General features: G+C 63.0%; 3 protein-coding genes across 6 annotated transcripts; 1 reads left to right on the top strand and 2 right to left on the bottom strand.

Moving 5' to 3' along the window:
* Window positions 1-407: 407 nt before the first annotated feature.
* On the bottom strand, window positions 408-2477 carry TMEM249 (transmembrane protein 249). The gene is made up of 4 exons (XM_039464528.2): window positions 1327-2477; window positions 1042-1237; window positions 871-956; window positions 408-706 (listed from the first exon to the last, which is right to left on the bottom strand). Exons 1-4 carry the CDS (start codon window positions 1834-1836, stop codon window positions 530-532), a joined length of 969 nt encoding a protein of 322 aa, XP_039320462.1. The 5' UTR covers window positions 1837-2477; the 3' UTR covers window positions 408-529.
* Window positions 2478-2528: 51 nt separating this feature from the next.
* FBXL6 (F-box and leucine rich repeat protein 6) lies at window positions 2529-6147 on the bottom strand. Of its 3 annotated transcripts, none has more exons than XM_039464526.2 (9): window positions 5108-5539; window positions 4707-4865; window positions 4535-4580; window positions 4076-4207; window positions 3894-4001; window positions 3693-3806; window positions 3393-3624; window positions 3054-3300; window positions 2529-2776 (listed from the first exon to the last, which is right to left on the bottom strand). In XM_039464526.2, the coding sequence occupies exons 1-9, from the start codon at window positions 5497-5499 to the stop codon at window positions 2629-2631; spliced, it is 1578 nt and encodes a 525-aa protein (XP_039320460.1). In that variant the 5' UTR covers window positions 5500-5539; the 3' UTR covers window positions 2529-2628. The 3 variants fall into 3 exon arrangements, with proteins under 3 accessions (XP_039320460.1, XP_039320459.1, XP_074243388.1); XM_039464525.2 differs by having other exon boundaries at window positions 4517-4580; XM_074387287.1 differs by lacking the exon at window positions 4535-4580 and having other exon boundaries at window positions 5108-6147.
* Window positions 5812-8177, top strand: SLC52A2 (solute carrier family 52 member 2). 2 transcript variants are annotated; one of them, XM_039464527.2, is made up of 5 exons: window positions 5812-5898; window positions 6206-6444; window positions 6539-7400; window positions 7496-7619; window positions 7710-8177. In XM_039464527.2, the coding sequence occupies exons 2-5, from the start codon at window positions 6315-6317 to the stop codon at window positions 7920-7922; spliced, it is 1329 nt and encodes a 442-aa protein (XP_039320461.1). In that variant the 5' UTR covers window positions 5812-5898; window positions 6206-6314; the 3' UTR covers window positions 7923-8177. The 2 variants fall into 2 exon arrangements, with proteins under 2 accessions (XP_039320461.1, XP_003942096.1); XM_003942047.4 differs by lacking the exon at window positions 5812-5898 and having other exon boundaries at window positions 6201-6444.
* Window positions 8178-12570: the final 4393 nt, after the last annotated feature.

Genomic DNA, 12570 nt, shown 5'->3' on the forward strand with positions numbered 1-12570 from the left:
TTTGTGGTTATGAGCCAAGCATGCGCCCCCAGGCACAGGGCTTGTCTAGCTGTACCCCACCCCATTGCTGGTTGGACTAGCAGAGGGCACCGGGCTCAGCATGGACCAATCAGATTCTGACTCCTGGATTCCACGCATTGGTCAGCACCTCTGAGTTCAGAGAGGACAAGTTAAGTGCTGCTGGCTAAGAGGGGCAGGAGTTCCCAGCCTCTCAAGTGGTGGGCCCAACCCAGCAGCCTGGCTGTGTTCCATCCCCCGCTCCCAGCTGTTCTTGTGTTCAAACCCAAGCTCTGGGGTTTGCTTCAGTCGCCTGGAAGGCACAGGCTCCCTAAGGTCCTAGGAGTGCACCGTGGTGGAAGCCATAGGCACCGGAGCACCTCCCCTGCCCCCAGAAAATGACCCGTGTGGAAGCTGAGACAGCTTTAATGAAAGGAAGGCCAGTGAGTGGGACTCGTATTTGATCTGCCCCAGAGTGGGGCGCTGGGAGGTTGGGGAGAACGCAGTCCTGGGGTGAAGGTGGCCCTCGGAGTCACACCTCCAGGTTGGACTGAGAGGAGCTGTGCTTGCCCACGAGGCTCTTGTGCGACACGGTGCGGGCGCTAGAGGGTGGCCAGTGGCGAACCACGTGCCGGTAGGAAGTGGCCATGTAGTCGAAGTAGTTGATGTTGAGCTTCCGGGCCATGTAACGGCCCAAGTATTCCATTTGCTGTGGGGGCAGGTGGCGCTCAACTCGGGCCGGAACAGGACAGACCCCAGTCGCCACGAGGGCGACCCCTTCCCTTTCCAGGCAGCATTCCCAGTCCTGTCCGCAGCCCCGGCGCCCTCTCCGTGGCCCCCCGGCCCAGGGCCGCGTGTCGGGGCGGGCCCCACCTCGTAGTGCTCCGACAGCTGCACCAGCACCAGCGGCTCCAACCTGTGGCCGCCGAGGACCAGCTGGAAGAAGCACCTTCCGTAGGCTGCGGGAAGAGTGGGCTCAGCCGGCCTGCACGCCCCTCGGCGCTCCCAGGTGGCCTCCCCATCCCGGTCCGTCCCGGGCATCACCGTCGGAGCTGAACGCCAGGCGCACGTAGACCAGGTGCAAGGGGCCCTGGCACACAGCGCGGCCCTGGATGGAGAAGTGGTACACGCCGCGCGGGTGGTTCAGCACCAGGCGGCGCCGCGGCAGCGAGGAGACCACCATCCACAGGCCCACGGCCACGCCGTACGCGGGGAAGACCCAGGTCTCCTGTTTCTGCACCTGTGGGCGGGCGCCCGGGGAGTGTCTGAGCGGGTGCGGGGCGGCCCGCGGGGGCGGAGGGCAGTGGGGTGGGGCCCGGGAGCGCACACCTTTCTCAGGGAGCTGACGCTGACCAGGACCACGCAGACGACGAAGAGCAGCATCCCCTTCCACAGCGTGTCCAGGTAGTACTCGAGCACGAAGACTAGGGGCGGCGCGGCGTGTGAGGACGCCCGGGCCCCCCGCAGCCGGGGTGGCGGCGCCAGGGCTTGGCCCGGAGCGGCTGGGTCCGCGCAGGGCTCGGGGCGGCAGCTGCGTCTAGCCGGCTGCGATTCGGACCCGGGGAGCACGGGCCGGCCCCGCCCAGGGCCCCTGGCCCTGCCCACCCGGCTCCGCTCCATTCCGGCCTCCGCCCGGCTCCCTCCTCCCCAGACGCGCCCCGCCCTGCGCGCACCGTTGGGCTGCTGCTGCTCGAACGGGAAGAAGCTGTTGTTCTTAAGGCGCCTGGCGAGGTGGCGCTCCGGGCAGAAGAGTCCCAGGGACCAGAGCCGGAAGCGCCAGCCGAAGGAGGTCGCGAGCAGGCCGCGGGTCCGGCCCTTATGGACCTGCCCCTTAGGCATCTGGGTCAAGCAGAGGCGGTCAGCCTGCGCTCGCCCGCCGCAGCCGCCCACTGCCCACAGCGGCGCTCCTACCTGGCTGAGCAAATTCTCCAGGGCTGCAGGCCCAAGAAGGAGCAGGAGCTCACAGACAGGGCAGGGCAGCAAGGCCAATCAGCGGCCCAGGGTGGACCGCGCACGCGTTCTAGAAGTTCTGGGCGGGTTCTAGAAGGGGCCACTCTGTTGACCACCACTTAGGGAGTGCTGGACTGAGGTCCCACAGTGGGAATGAGCTTCTTCGCCAGTCCACGCACTGGAGGCCCCTGTATGGCCTGTTCACAGTCCTCACCTGAAGGGTGGATGGGTGGACACCCCAGGCCTGAGGTGCAGAGAAATCTGCAGGCAGAGACCCCTCAATGAACCCCACGGCTGGGCAGGGCCCCACCTCTACACCCACATACAACCACCGACAGCTCACCAGTGTTCCCAAGGGTGCTTAAGAAGGCAGCCAGGGCCTGCTCCAGGTCCTTGTCACTGAACCCCTGGCCACCGGATCCCGCAGTTGGCAGGCAAAGGCACAGCCACCTGCAGGCTCAAGAACCCTTGGGCCACCTTGACCCCACAACGCACAGGCTCCGGGGCTGGCTGTAGCCCCAGTGGCACCATCGGGTATAACCCGTTGCCCAACCTTAGGCTGAGGACCACACACACAGAGCTCCTAAAAAAGTTTTATTTTAACAAAATGCTCCAATATCTGAAACTGGGCAAAGGTGGGTGGGGGACAGGCTGGCTGAGGTGTCCCAGGTCTGCGGCTGCCTAGCTGGATGAGGGGCTGGTGAGCAGCTGCTCCAGACACCACTGCACTTCCTCCAGGCCCCGGTAGGCCCGCTTCAGGCCCCGGGGAAGGCAGCGGCAGGACTCCAGGTTGAGGTAGAGCAGGCCTGGGCAGCTGCTGATCACAGAGCTGTGGGCAGAGCAGGCCACAGGAAGTTGGGCTATTGCCCAGAAGACTTGCCTCAGAAGGGCTTGGGCCAAGCTAGGGAACTCTGCCTGCTGGTGCCCACACCTGGCTCTGCCCCCCACAGCCACCGAGGCCAAGCCCACCCCACGGAGGGGCCTGGACAGCTTGCATGCCCCTCTGACCCCTGGAGGTCTCAGGCCAGGCAGGACACCACTTCAGGCCCCAGGCAGACGCAGTGACAGCCACACTGGCTCCAGGGACTGGGGGAGGGGATGCTGACCTGACTGTGCTTGGTGTGACCCTGGTGCCCCTGAGATTAAGGGAGCACAGGGCTGGATGCGAGCCCCCAGGGGTGCTTAAGAAGGCAGCCAGAGCCTGCTCCAGGTCCTTCTCACTGAACCCCTGGCCACTCAAGTCCAGTTCTCGCAGGGTGTGGCACCACTTCCGGGTCAACAGGGGACTGCCCTCCTTGGCTAGAGTCAGCCGGTCTGAGGTGCCATACAAGCCCAGATGAAGCTGCTCCAGCTCTGCGGTGAGAGGAGTGAGGAGTGAGCGTAAGCTGCTGGGTGGCAAGGGCCCCCACACCTCCCCGAGCCGGTCACCACCCAGGACCACTGACCCCGGCACGGCAGATCTTGAAGGCCAGCTGGCGTGATGCGCGCACAGCCACGAAGATCCAGCAAGCGCAGGTTGGGAGAGCCGTGGAGCAGGCGGCCCACGACCTCGTTGCTCACAAAGTTGCAGCTGGAGCTCGCCAGGCAGAGCTCCTCCAGGCTGGGGAAGCCTGGCCCGGGAGCTGTCCCTCGTCCAGGAGGCTTGGGCAGCCACATCAGGTTCAGCAGCCGCAGCACCTGGGAACAAGGTCTAGGCTGTAGATGGGGGAGGGTGTCACAGGTGGGAGGGGTGGGGAACTAGGTACCTGGAGCTGGGGACAGCCTTTCTGCAGAGCCTCGACAGGCAGCTGGAGGGGAATGGTATTGCGGTTGAGGTCGGTGCTCACCTCCAGGACCTGGAGCTGGGGGCAGCAGCTGCCCTGCAGAGGTAGGGGGGCGTCACGGGGTCAGTGGTCTGGCAGTCCCCAGCTCAGCATCTGGCTTTGCTCCCACCAATGCCAACCTACCAGCAGCGCGCCCAGGATGGCTGTCGTCTGGGAGCTGTAGGTCAGCCACAGCTTGCGCATTCGGGGCCCTGCCTCCTCCAAGAAGCTCACCACAGCTGTGGACTCCACCTGGGGCCCCAGTACAAGAGAACCTGTCACCCCGGCCTGGGCTTTTTCAGGGCCCCTTGGGACACAGGGCTCACCATGGAGTGCTGTAGGTCCAGGCTGTGGAGCTGGCAGCAGGCTTTGGCTAGCATGACCAGAGCATCAGCAGTCACACCGTGGCAGCCGGAGAGTTTGAGGAAGGTGAGTCGAGGGCAGGACTCACCTACCAGCTGCGGGGAGACAGACGGCCAGCTGGGGTTGGGAAAGGGCAGGCTAAGATCAACAAGGGAAGCAGACAGGTGGCTGGTGGCAACCCCACTTTACCACCTTAGCTGTGACCTCCTTTCTGCCCGTGTCAGGCCTACCTGGGTGTCCCTGCCTCTGACACCTCCCTGCTGGAGGAAACAGCAGGAAAGGAGAACCAAGCAGGGATCCTCATGGAGCAGCGTTGGGCCCCCAAAGTGCCTGACCCACTTCCTAGAGTACTGAACAGTCCCAGAGGGTCACAGCTGGTGTGCAGGGCAGCCTGAAGCTCTCACCTTCAACACGGGGTGTACCTGAGACTTCCAGTGGATGAGGGTCAGCCTCTGGAGCTGTGAAAACCTGGGCCGACAGCAGAGGCAGAGCTGCACTCATGTTCCCACACGAGTACTTCCCACCCAAAACCTTGGTGCAGGGAGACGAAAGGGGCCTGGAGCCAGGGGAGAAGGAAAAGAGGGAACCCCTCACCGACTGGGCATAAGCCACTCCAGGGAAGCAAGGAGCTTCTTCTCCGCCTTGACCCTGCCGTTGGCAGGCCGGCTGGCCAGCGGGGGCGACAGGGTCACGGTGTGCCAGAGCGCGGGTTGGGAGGCGGCCTCCTGCCAGCGGCGGCACACGCGCGCAGCCCTGGGAGAACAGCGCTGCTGAGGGCACCGGCCCCTCAGTAGGCGATGCCCCCCTCTCGCAGCAGTGGATACCCGGCTCAAAGCCAGGCCCCTGAGGCTCCAACTGGGCGCCTAAGGGACTGAGCTCTCGGACGGCGGGGTGTGCGCTCCGATGCTTTCGCCCTCCGCCCCCGCCCGGGCCACCGCTCGGACCTCGTCTGGCCCAAGCCCCTGAGCTCGGCGGCGGGCCCGCAGCAGCGTTACCTGCCGAGGAAGGGCATGGGCCCCTCCGCCGCCACCAGCAACCGGAAAATCTGCACCAGGATTTCCAAGGGAATGCGGTCTCCCCAGCCCGCGTCTGGCCCGTCCTCGGGCGCGGGCGCGGGCTCGGGCCTCAGCCTGGCCTTGGGCTTGGGCTTGGCGGCGGCGCGGGGGCCCGGGGGCGGCTGCCGGGGAGCGCGGCGGGCAGCGCGCCGCTGCGCGCGGGGTCGGGCGGGCCCGGGCTCGGACAGCACCAGCAGCACGCTGTCGGCCTGCAGCAGGTGGTACCCCGAGCCGCTCGGCGCCAGCCGGTCCCACCACCAGTCGTCGGCCGAGCGGGCCCGCGGCGCCGCCCGGGCTCTGCGCCGGACCCGACGCGACGCCGCGGCAGCCATGGCCACCGACCGCGCTCGGGGCGGTCCCGGGGAGCGGAAGGGGCGGGCTGACAGACGGACACCCCGCGGCTCCGCTCAGCGCCAGCCTACGACCCGCTTCCGGGGCGGGACTTCCGGCCGCGGGCCGCGCTGGGGGCGGGCCCGGAGCCGCTGGGGGAGTTTCCGGTCCCGGCTGCACGGAGGTGGCGTTCGCGGGCCGGACGGCGGCGTTGGAGCGGGGGCGCCCGGGGCGCGGGACGGGGAAGCGCGGGGGCCGGACTGCTCCCGGGTCACCCCCTCGTGCCGGCGGGAGGGCGGCGCCCCTCCGAGCAGAGCCGCCCCGGCCGCTCCCCTCGCGTCTGACTCGCCCCCCGCGGTCCCGGGCGGGCAGAGGCCGTGGGGCGCGCGTGGCTCCTGCGGGTAGGCGCCCGGGCCGGGGGTCCGGCGGGGGCGGTGGTGGCGGTGACTCCGGCCCCCCTCGCCCTGAGCAGGAGGCTCCGCCCGCTCTTCCCGCCTGCTCCCCCGGGGCTGCGGCACCTCGGGCCGGCCCCCCGCTTTCCTGGCTGCGGGCTGTCCGGACCCCGGCGGGCGGCGCTGCTGGGCACGTTCTGGCCGATGCCCCCATCCCCACTCCTGCCCGGGGCTCCTCCCGCTCGCCTGTTGGTGGTGGTCTCACCCTGTTCTGACTCCGGCTCTGTGTCCGCCATGCTGGTCTGTTTCTTTGAAGCTGAAAGGGGTCTTAAGTTCCCAGAAGAGTCAAGCGTCTCTGGACCTCCGTGGGAAAAGAACTGGCTGTGACCTTTGCCCTGACCTGGAGGGGCCTCGCCTCGGGCTGAATGGCAGCACCCACGCCCGGCCGTCCGCTGCTGACCCACCTGCTAGTGGCTCTCTTCGGCATGGGCTCCTGGGCTGCGGTCAATGGGATCTGGGTGGAGCTACCTGTGGTGGTCAGAGACCTTCCCGAGGGTGAGTGGGAGGCGGTGCAGGGGGGCCCAGGGAGGTGGGCTTTGGCTTCCCTTGGGCATCGTGCCCCTGACATGGCCTCCTCCCTTCCCTGCAGGTTGGAACCTCCCCTCCTACCTCTCTGTGCTGGTGGCTCTGGGGAACCTGGGTCTGCTGGTGGTGACCCTCTGGAGGCGGCTGGTCCCAGGAAAGGGCGAGCGGGTCCCCATCCGTGTGGTGCAGGTGCTGAGCATGGTGGGTGCAGCCCTGCTGGCCTCTCTGTGGCACCATGTGGCCCCAGTGGCAGGACAGCTGCATTCCGTGGCCTTCCTAGCACTGACCTTCGTGCTGGCGCTGGCATGCTGTGCCTCTAATGTCACTTTCCTGCCCTTCCTGAGCCACCTGCCACCTCACTTCTTACGGTCATTCTTCCTGGGTCAGGGCCTGAGTGCCCTGCTGCCCTGTGTGCTGGCCCTAGTGCAGGGTGTGGGCCGCCTCGAGTGCCCACCAGCCCCCACCAACGGCACCCCCGGTCCCCCGCTCAACTTTCCTGAACGTTTTCCGGCCAGCACCTTCTTCTGGGCCCTGACCACCCTTCTGGTCACTTCAGCTGCTGCCTTCCAGGGTCTCTTGCTGCTATTGCCGTCACCACCGTCTGTACCCACAGAGGGCTTAGGATCAGGCCTCCAGGTGGAAACCCCAGGAGCAGAGGAAGAGGCCTTGCCATTGCAGGAGCCACCAAGCCAGGCAGCAGGCACCCCCCCTGGTCCAGACCCTAAGGCCTATGGGCTTTTCTCGGCCCGCAGCGCCTGCCTGCTGGGCCTGCTGGCCACCACCAACGCACTGACCAACGGCGTGCTGCCTGCTGTGCAGAGCTTTTCCAGCTTACCCTACGGGCGTCTGGCCTACCACCTAGCTGTGGTACTGGGCAGTGCTGCCAATCCCCTCGCCTGCTTCCTGGCCATGGGTGTGCTGTGCAGGTACACAAACACCCCCCAGCCCCTGGGTGGGTGGAACTCAGGGCTGGGAGCCAGGTCCTGGCACAGTCAGCCCTGACTTTGCTCACCCACTGCAGGTCCTTGGCAGGGCTGGGCGGCCTCTGTCTGCTGGGCGTGCTCTTTGGGGCCTACCTGATGGCACTGGCAATCCTGAGCCCCTGCCCCCCCCTTGTGGGCACCTTGGCAGGAGTGGTCCTCGTGGTGAGCACGGGGCGGGGGGGCATGACACGGGGCGGGGGTATTTCCCTGGAGCAGGTGCGTCTCACACTCAGCTGCTGCTGTGTCCCTCAGGTGCTGTCATGGGTGCTGTGTCTGGGCGTGTTCTCTTACGTGAAGGTGGCCGCCAGCTCCCTGTTGCATGGCGGGGGCCGACCGGCATTGCTGGCAGCCGGTGTGGCCATCCAGGTGGGCTCTCTGCTGGGAGCCATCTCCATGTTCCCTCCTGTCAGCGTCTACCACGTGTTCCACAGCAGAAAGGACTGTGCAGACCCTTGTGGCTCCTGAGCCTGGGCAGGTGGGGACCCCGCCCCCCGTGCCTGTATTTACCTCTGCTGCCACTGTGCCTGAATGCTGCAGCCCAGGAGGCCCCCGTGCCAGCACACTCGTGGACACTCACACACTCCATAGGAGACCCTGGCTCTCCAGGCGGGGGTCAGGGGCAAGGACCAGGCTTGGAGCCAGGGACTGGTTGGGGCTGTAGGGTTAGCCCCGGGGCCTGGGACCTACATGTGGCTTGTGTAATAAAACATTTTTATGTAATGAGTTGGCATTAATTCTTTGAGAACTTCTCTTTGTATGGATGCTTCCCTGAGCCAAAGCCATGGCCTGGCCTGTGTAGCAGGAGCCGCCTCTCCCCAGGCCCTGGTCAGGTCCTTGCCCTCTGCAGGCTGGTCTCACGGATCGTGCAGCCACACCCTCTGAGCCCAGACTCCCCCACATTGTTTCTTGGAACTGCCCTGAGCTCTCCTACCATGCTCACAGGAGTAGGGGTCCCTCCTCCAGGCAAGGCCACTGCTCCACAAGCATCTCAAGGGCACGAGGGTCACTCAGGATGGGGCTGTGACATGCTGAGCTCCCGGTCCACCCGGGGTGCTCAGTGCGGGGGACTCAGAAGAGATAGTTAAGATTCTAGCCTGCCGAGACCCTTCGGCCTGAGCATTGCCACCTCCCCTGAGCCTCCAGCCTCTCAGCGCCAGCTCCTCCTGCAATCAGACCCCCCAAAGGTGTAAAACTCTTTCTTCAGGCAGACTTGGCTACAGCTGCCTTCTCCCTGAGCTGCTGGCACACTGCCCCTGGCCCCGGGCAGCCTGGGCTGTGCATGTTGGCATTTGCAGGGAGCAGGGCCTCAGCACTGACCATGGCCTGTTCTGGGCTGGGTGGTTCTCAGGCTCCCACAAAAAAGGGCTGGAGGTGCAGAGGAACTAACAGAGGAGCCCCTGAGCTTGGCCGCAAGGATCTGGAAGAAAGTGCTGGGGGGGTGCCGTGCCAAGGTGGGAGCCTGGCTTTTTTCACCGCGTGGGCAGCCACCCCAGGGAGGCAGGGCACCAGACTGTAATCCAGTGTGGCTGGCCTGGCAGTAAAGCCTGTTCTCATGCGCAAGAGGCCCCACTTCTGCAGAGGGGCCCCTGTAGCCACAGGGAGTGGGCAGGCAGGCACTGGGGAAGATGGGTCCATTCCTGCCACCTGAGGGCCACCTAGGACGGTTCTGCTCTCCAGACGCTTTTTCTGACTGTCCTTGAGTCGGCCTGCACACGGGCCTTTGAAGGGCCTGGCCTTCCTCCCTGCTTCTGCTCCCTCCAGTCTTGGCAGGACCATCGGAGGAGGAAGGAGGCCCCGTGACCGGGAAAGCCTCTGGTCTGGGGCCCCATCAAACGTCAGGGGCGGGCCAGCTCCCAGGGGACTCAGGACCTCCCAGCTCTGAGAGCAGAGGTCACCGCCAGGTCCAGCCTTCCAGGATGCTGCTGCCTGAGGCTGGGCCCCTGCCCAGCTGACCTGGCTACTTCCCTTTGGGGGTTGCAGGTATTGAGGACTCTAGGTTGGGTGTGAGCTTCAGAAGGTGCCTGGTAAGAGAAGAAAGATTCCGAAGGAAGATGAGGACAAGGATGGGGCGAGGCAGGTGGTATTGGTGGCAAGGCCACGGACAGCAGGGCTCCTGGTCTCATGCTCGCTCCCTTCCCCTCATCACTCTGCCCCTGCCCCATCAGCACCGCTTCTTGGGGCCTGCCCTCTCCTGTCCCCTGGGCTGGAGGCTGGTGGAGCGACCTCCCAGCTTCCTCCTGGCTTCCTTCCCATGGAGCAGCAGCGATCAAAGGCATCCATAGGGCCTCTGCTCTGTGCCACGAATGAGCCGCCGTCCCCAGGGCCGCAGAGGAGCAAGGTGCACAGGCCTGAGTGAGGAATCCGCTGCCTTCTGAAGTCCCCATGTGCCTCCTGCCCACATCCCTATTATTATTTTGACCCCCACCTCAGTTCCTACAGTAGGAACTGGGGTGGGGGTCAAAACAATAACAGCAGGAAAGTGCCTCAGCTTTGAGTGCTGCTTACTTGTGGTTTCCCAGGCTGAGTCCAGGGCCAAGGCCTGGCCTTGCGGAGGCAGAATAGCCAGCCAGGAAGGGCCTGCCGGGTCGGGATGCCCACCACCACCAGCTGCACAGCACGTAGCCAGAGGCTTCTGGAGACTCTGCCTCAGCACTTTGGGAGGCTGAGGAGGACGGATCACCAGAGGTGAGGAGTTTAAGACCAGCCTGGCCAACATGGCGAAACTCCATCTCTACTAAAAATACAAAAATTAGTTGGGCATGGTAGCAGGCACCTGTAATTCCAGCTACTCGGGAGGCTGAGGCACAAAAATTGAGGCTCAAGCCTGTAATCCCAGCACTTTGGGAGGCCGAGGCGGGTGGATCATGAGGTCAAGAGATCGAGACCATCCTGGTCAACATGGTGAAACCCCGTCTCTACTAAAAATACAAAAAAAAAAAAAAAAAATTAGCTGGGCATGGTGGCGCGTGCCTGTAATCCCAGCTACTCGGGAGGCTGAGGCAGGAGAATTGCCTGAACCCAGGAGGCGGAGGTTGCGGTGAGCCGAGATCGCGCCATTGCACTCCAGCCTGGGTAACAAGAGCGAAACTCCGTCTAAAAAAAAAAAAAAAAAAAAATGGCCAGATGAGGTGGCTCATGCCTGTAATCCCAGCACTTTGGGAGGCTGAGGCAGGCAGATCACCTGAGGTCGGGAATTCAAGACCAGTCTGACCAACATGGAGAAACACCATCTCTACTAAAAACATAAAATTATCTGGGTGTGGTGGTGCATGCCTGTAAGCCCAGCTACTCAGGAGGCTGAGGCAGGAGAATTACTTGAACTCAGGAGGCAGAAGCTGCAGTGAGCCAAGATTGTACCACTGCACTCCAGCCTAGGCAACAAGAGCGAAACTCTGTCTCAAAAACAAACAAACAAACAAACAAACAGCAGAGAAGGGCCAGCCAGGCTATGGCCATCGCATGCAGCCGCCTCTCCCAGGTATGTGGCCATCTCGTCTGATGCTAATCCCATGCGTGTGGGGACAAGCCTTGTCAGCTGTGATTGAGCGGCTGACAGCAGAGCCTTCCCCTCCTTCAGTCCTGTGGTTCTCTGCCCAGCGTAGTCCCTAGACAGGTACAGGTGACTACGGGGTGAAGGAACAGTTGCATCCCTGGATTTTTTGTTTGTTTTTTCGAGACAGGGTCTCGCTCTGTTGCCCAGGCCTGAGGTTCAAGTGAGGTCAAGGATTCAAGTGATCCTCCTGCCTCAGCCTCCTGAGTAGCTGGGACTACTGGTGCATGCCACCATGGCTGGCTAATTTCTGTATTTTTAGTGGAGACAGGGTTTCACCATATTGGCCAGATGGTCTTGATCTCATAACCTCATGATCCGCCCACCTCGGCCTCCCAAAGTGCTGGGATTACAGGCATGAGCCACCATGCCTGGTCCTAATTTTCTTTTAGTTTTTGTAGAGACAGGGTCCCACGGTGTTGCCCAGGCTGATCACGAACTCTTGGGCTCCCAAGTGATCTTCCTGCCTCCACTTCCCAAAGTGCTGGGATCACAGGTGTGAGCCACGGTGCCCAGCCATGCCCCTTGATGTAGATTTGCTCAGAGAACCCACCGACTGACATGCGGACGTGGACAGTGGTCCTGTAGGGGGTTCTCTTGATTCCACTGAATACCCAAAGTACTCAGGGAGCCCTCCTGAGAAGGAGGAACCCCAGGGCAAGCATAGCTGGGGGCAGATGGCAAGAAGCAGAGCCCTGACCACATCCCCGGCCACCTGGGGCTGGTGGTGCCTGAGCAAGTGCCCCTTGGGCTTCGAGTCCCAGGATGCCCGGCCCTCCCAATCTGTCCAGCCCAGTTTCCACAGTTACCCAGTTTTCTCAGTACTAGACCATCCCCCAGGCCCCAGACCCTCGTGTCTAATTACCCTGTAATCACCCAACAGGTTTTTAGTGCCAGTTCATGGAGAGAGCAGTACTCCAGTAAAGAAAGAGTTTAATTAACACAAAGCTAGCCATTTAGAAGGTCAGGAAGAACTTCGAGGCAAGGATTTTACTTTTTTTTGGTTGTTTTTGAGATGAAGTCCTGCTCTGTTGCCCAGACTGGAGTGTAGTAGTGTGATCTTGGCTTGCTGTGGCCTCCACTTCCCCCTGCACCCCCAGGTTCAAGCTACTTCTTCTGCCTCAGCCTCCTGAGTAGCTTGGATTTCAGGCATGCACCAACACACCCGGCCATTTTAAAAATATTTTTAGTAGAGACAGTGTTTCACCATGTTGACCAGGCTGGTCTCCAACTCCTGACCTCAAGTGGTTCACCCACCTGGGCCTCCCAAAGTGCTTGACACCTGGCTGAGACTAGGGTTTTTCAAGGATAGTTTGGCAGGCAGAGAACTAGGGAATTTGGGATGCTAGTTGGTTGGGGATGCCATCATATGGGTGTGGAAAACTGTCATCACACACTGCGTCTGTCTCTGCGAAGAGCCACAGATCTGGTTGAATCATGAGTCCTGGTTAGGGTAGAGTCAGTCAGGCATCAGAATTCGAAAGGCCTCGCCGGCCTCAATTACTCACACCTATAATCCCAGCATTTCGGAAGGCCAAAGGGGGCATATCACAAGGTCAGGAG

The sequence above is a fragment of the Saimiri boliviensis genome, chromosome 15, assembly GCF_048565385.1.
Source record: "Saimiri boliviensis isolate mSaiBol1 chromosome 15, mSaiBol1.pri, whole genome shotgun sequence".
NCBI classification, from domain to species: domain Eukaryota; kingdom Metazoa; phylum Chordata; class Mammalia; order Primates; family Cebidae; genus Saimiri; species Saimiri boliviensis.

Coding starts and splice junctions, on each gene's coding strand:
- SLC52A2 (XM_039464527.2), top strand. CDS start 6,315: ATGGCAGCACCCACGCCCGGCCGTCCGCTGCTGACCCACCTGCTAGTG. Junction 7,401..7,495: donor GCCATGGGTGTGCTGTGCAG/GTACACAAACAC, acceptor CACCCACTGCAG/GTCCTTGGCAGGGCTGGGCG. Junction 7,620..7,709: donor TGGCAGGAGTGGTCCTCGTG/GTGAGCACGGGG, acceptor TGTGTCCCTCAG/GTGCTGTCATGGGTGCTGTG.
- TMEM249 (XM_039464528.2), bottom strand. CDS start 1,836: ATGCCTAAGGGGCAGGTCCATAAGGGCCGGACCCGCGGCCTGCTCGCG. Junction 1,238..1,326: donor GCGTCAGCTCCCTGAGAAAG/GTGTGCGCTCCC, acceptor GCCCGCCCACAG/GTGCAGAAACAGGAGACCTG. Junction 707..870: donor AGCTGTCGGAGCACTACGAG/GTGGGGCCCGCC, acceptor CTGCCCCCACAG/CAAATGGAATACTTGGGCCG.
- FBXL6 (XM_074387287.1), bottom strand. CDS start 6,103: ATGGGGGCATCGGCCAGAACGTGCCCAGCAGCGCCGCCCGCCGGGGTC. Junction 3,807..3,893: donor CCATCCTGGGCGCGCTGCTG/GTAGGTTGGCAT, acceptor CTACCTCTGCAG/GGCAGCTGCTGCCCCCAGCT. Junction 3,301..3,392: donor TCAAGATCTGCCGTGCCGGG/GTCAGTGGTCCT, acceptor CTCTCACCGCAG/AGCTGGAGCAGCTTCATCTG.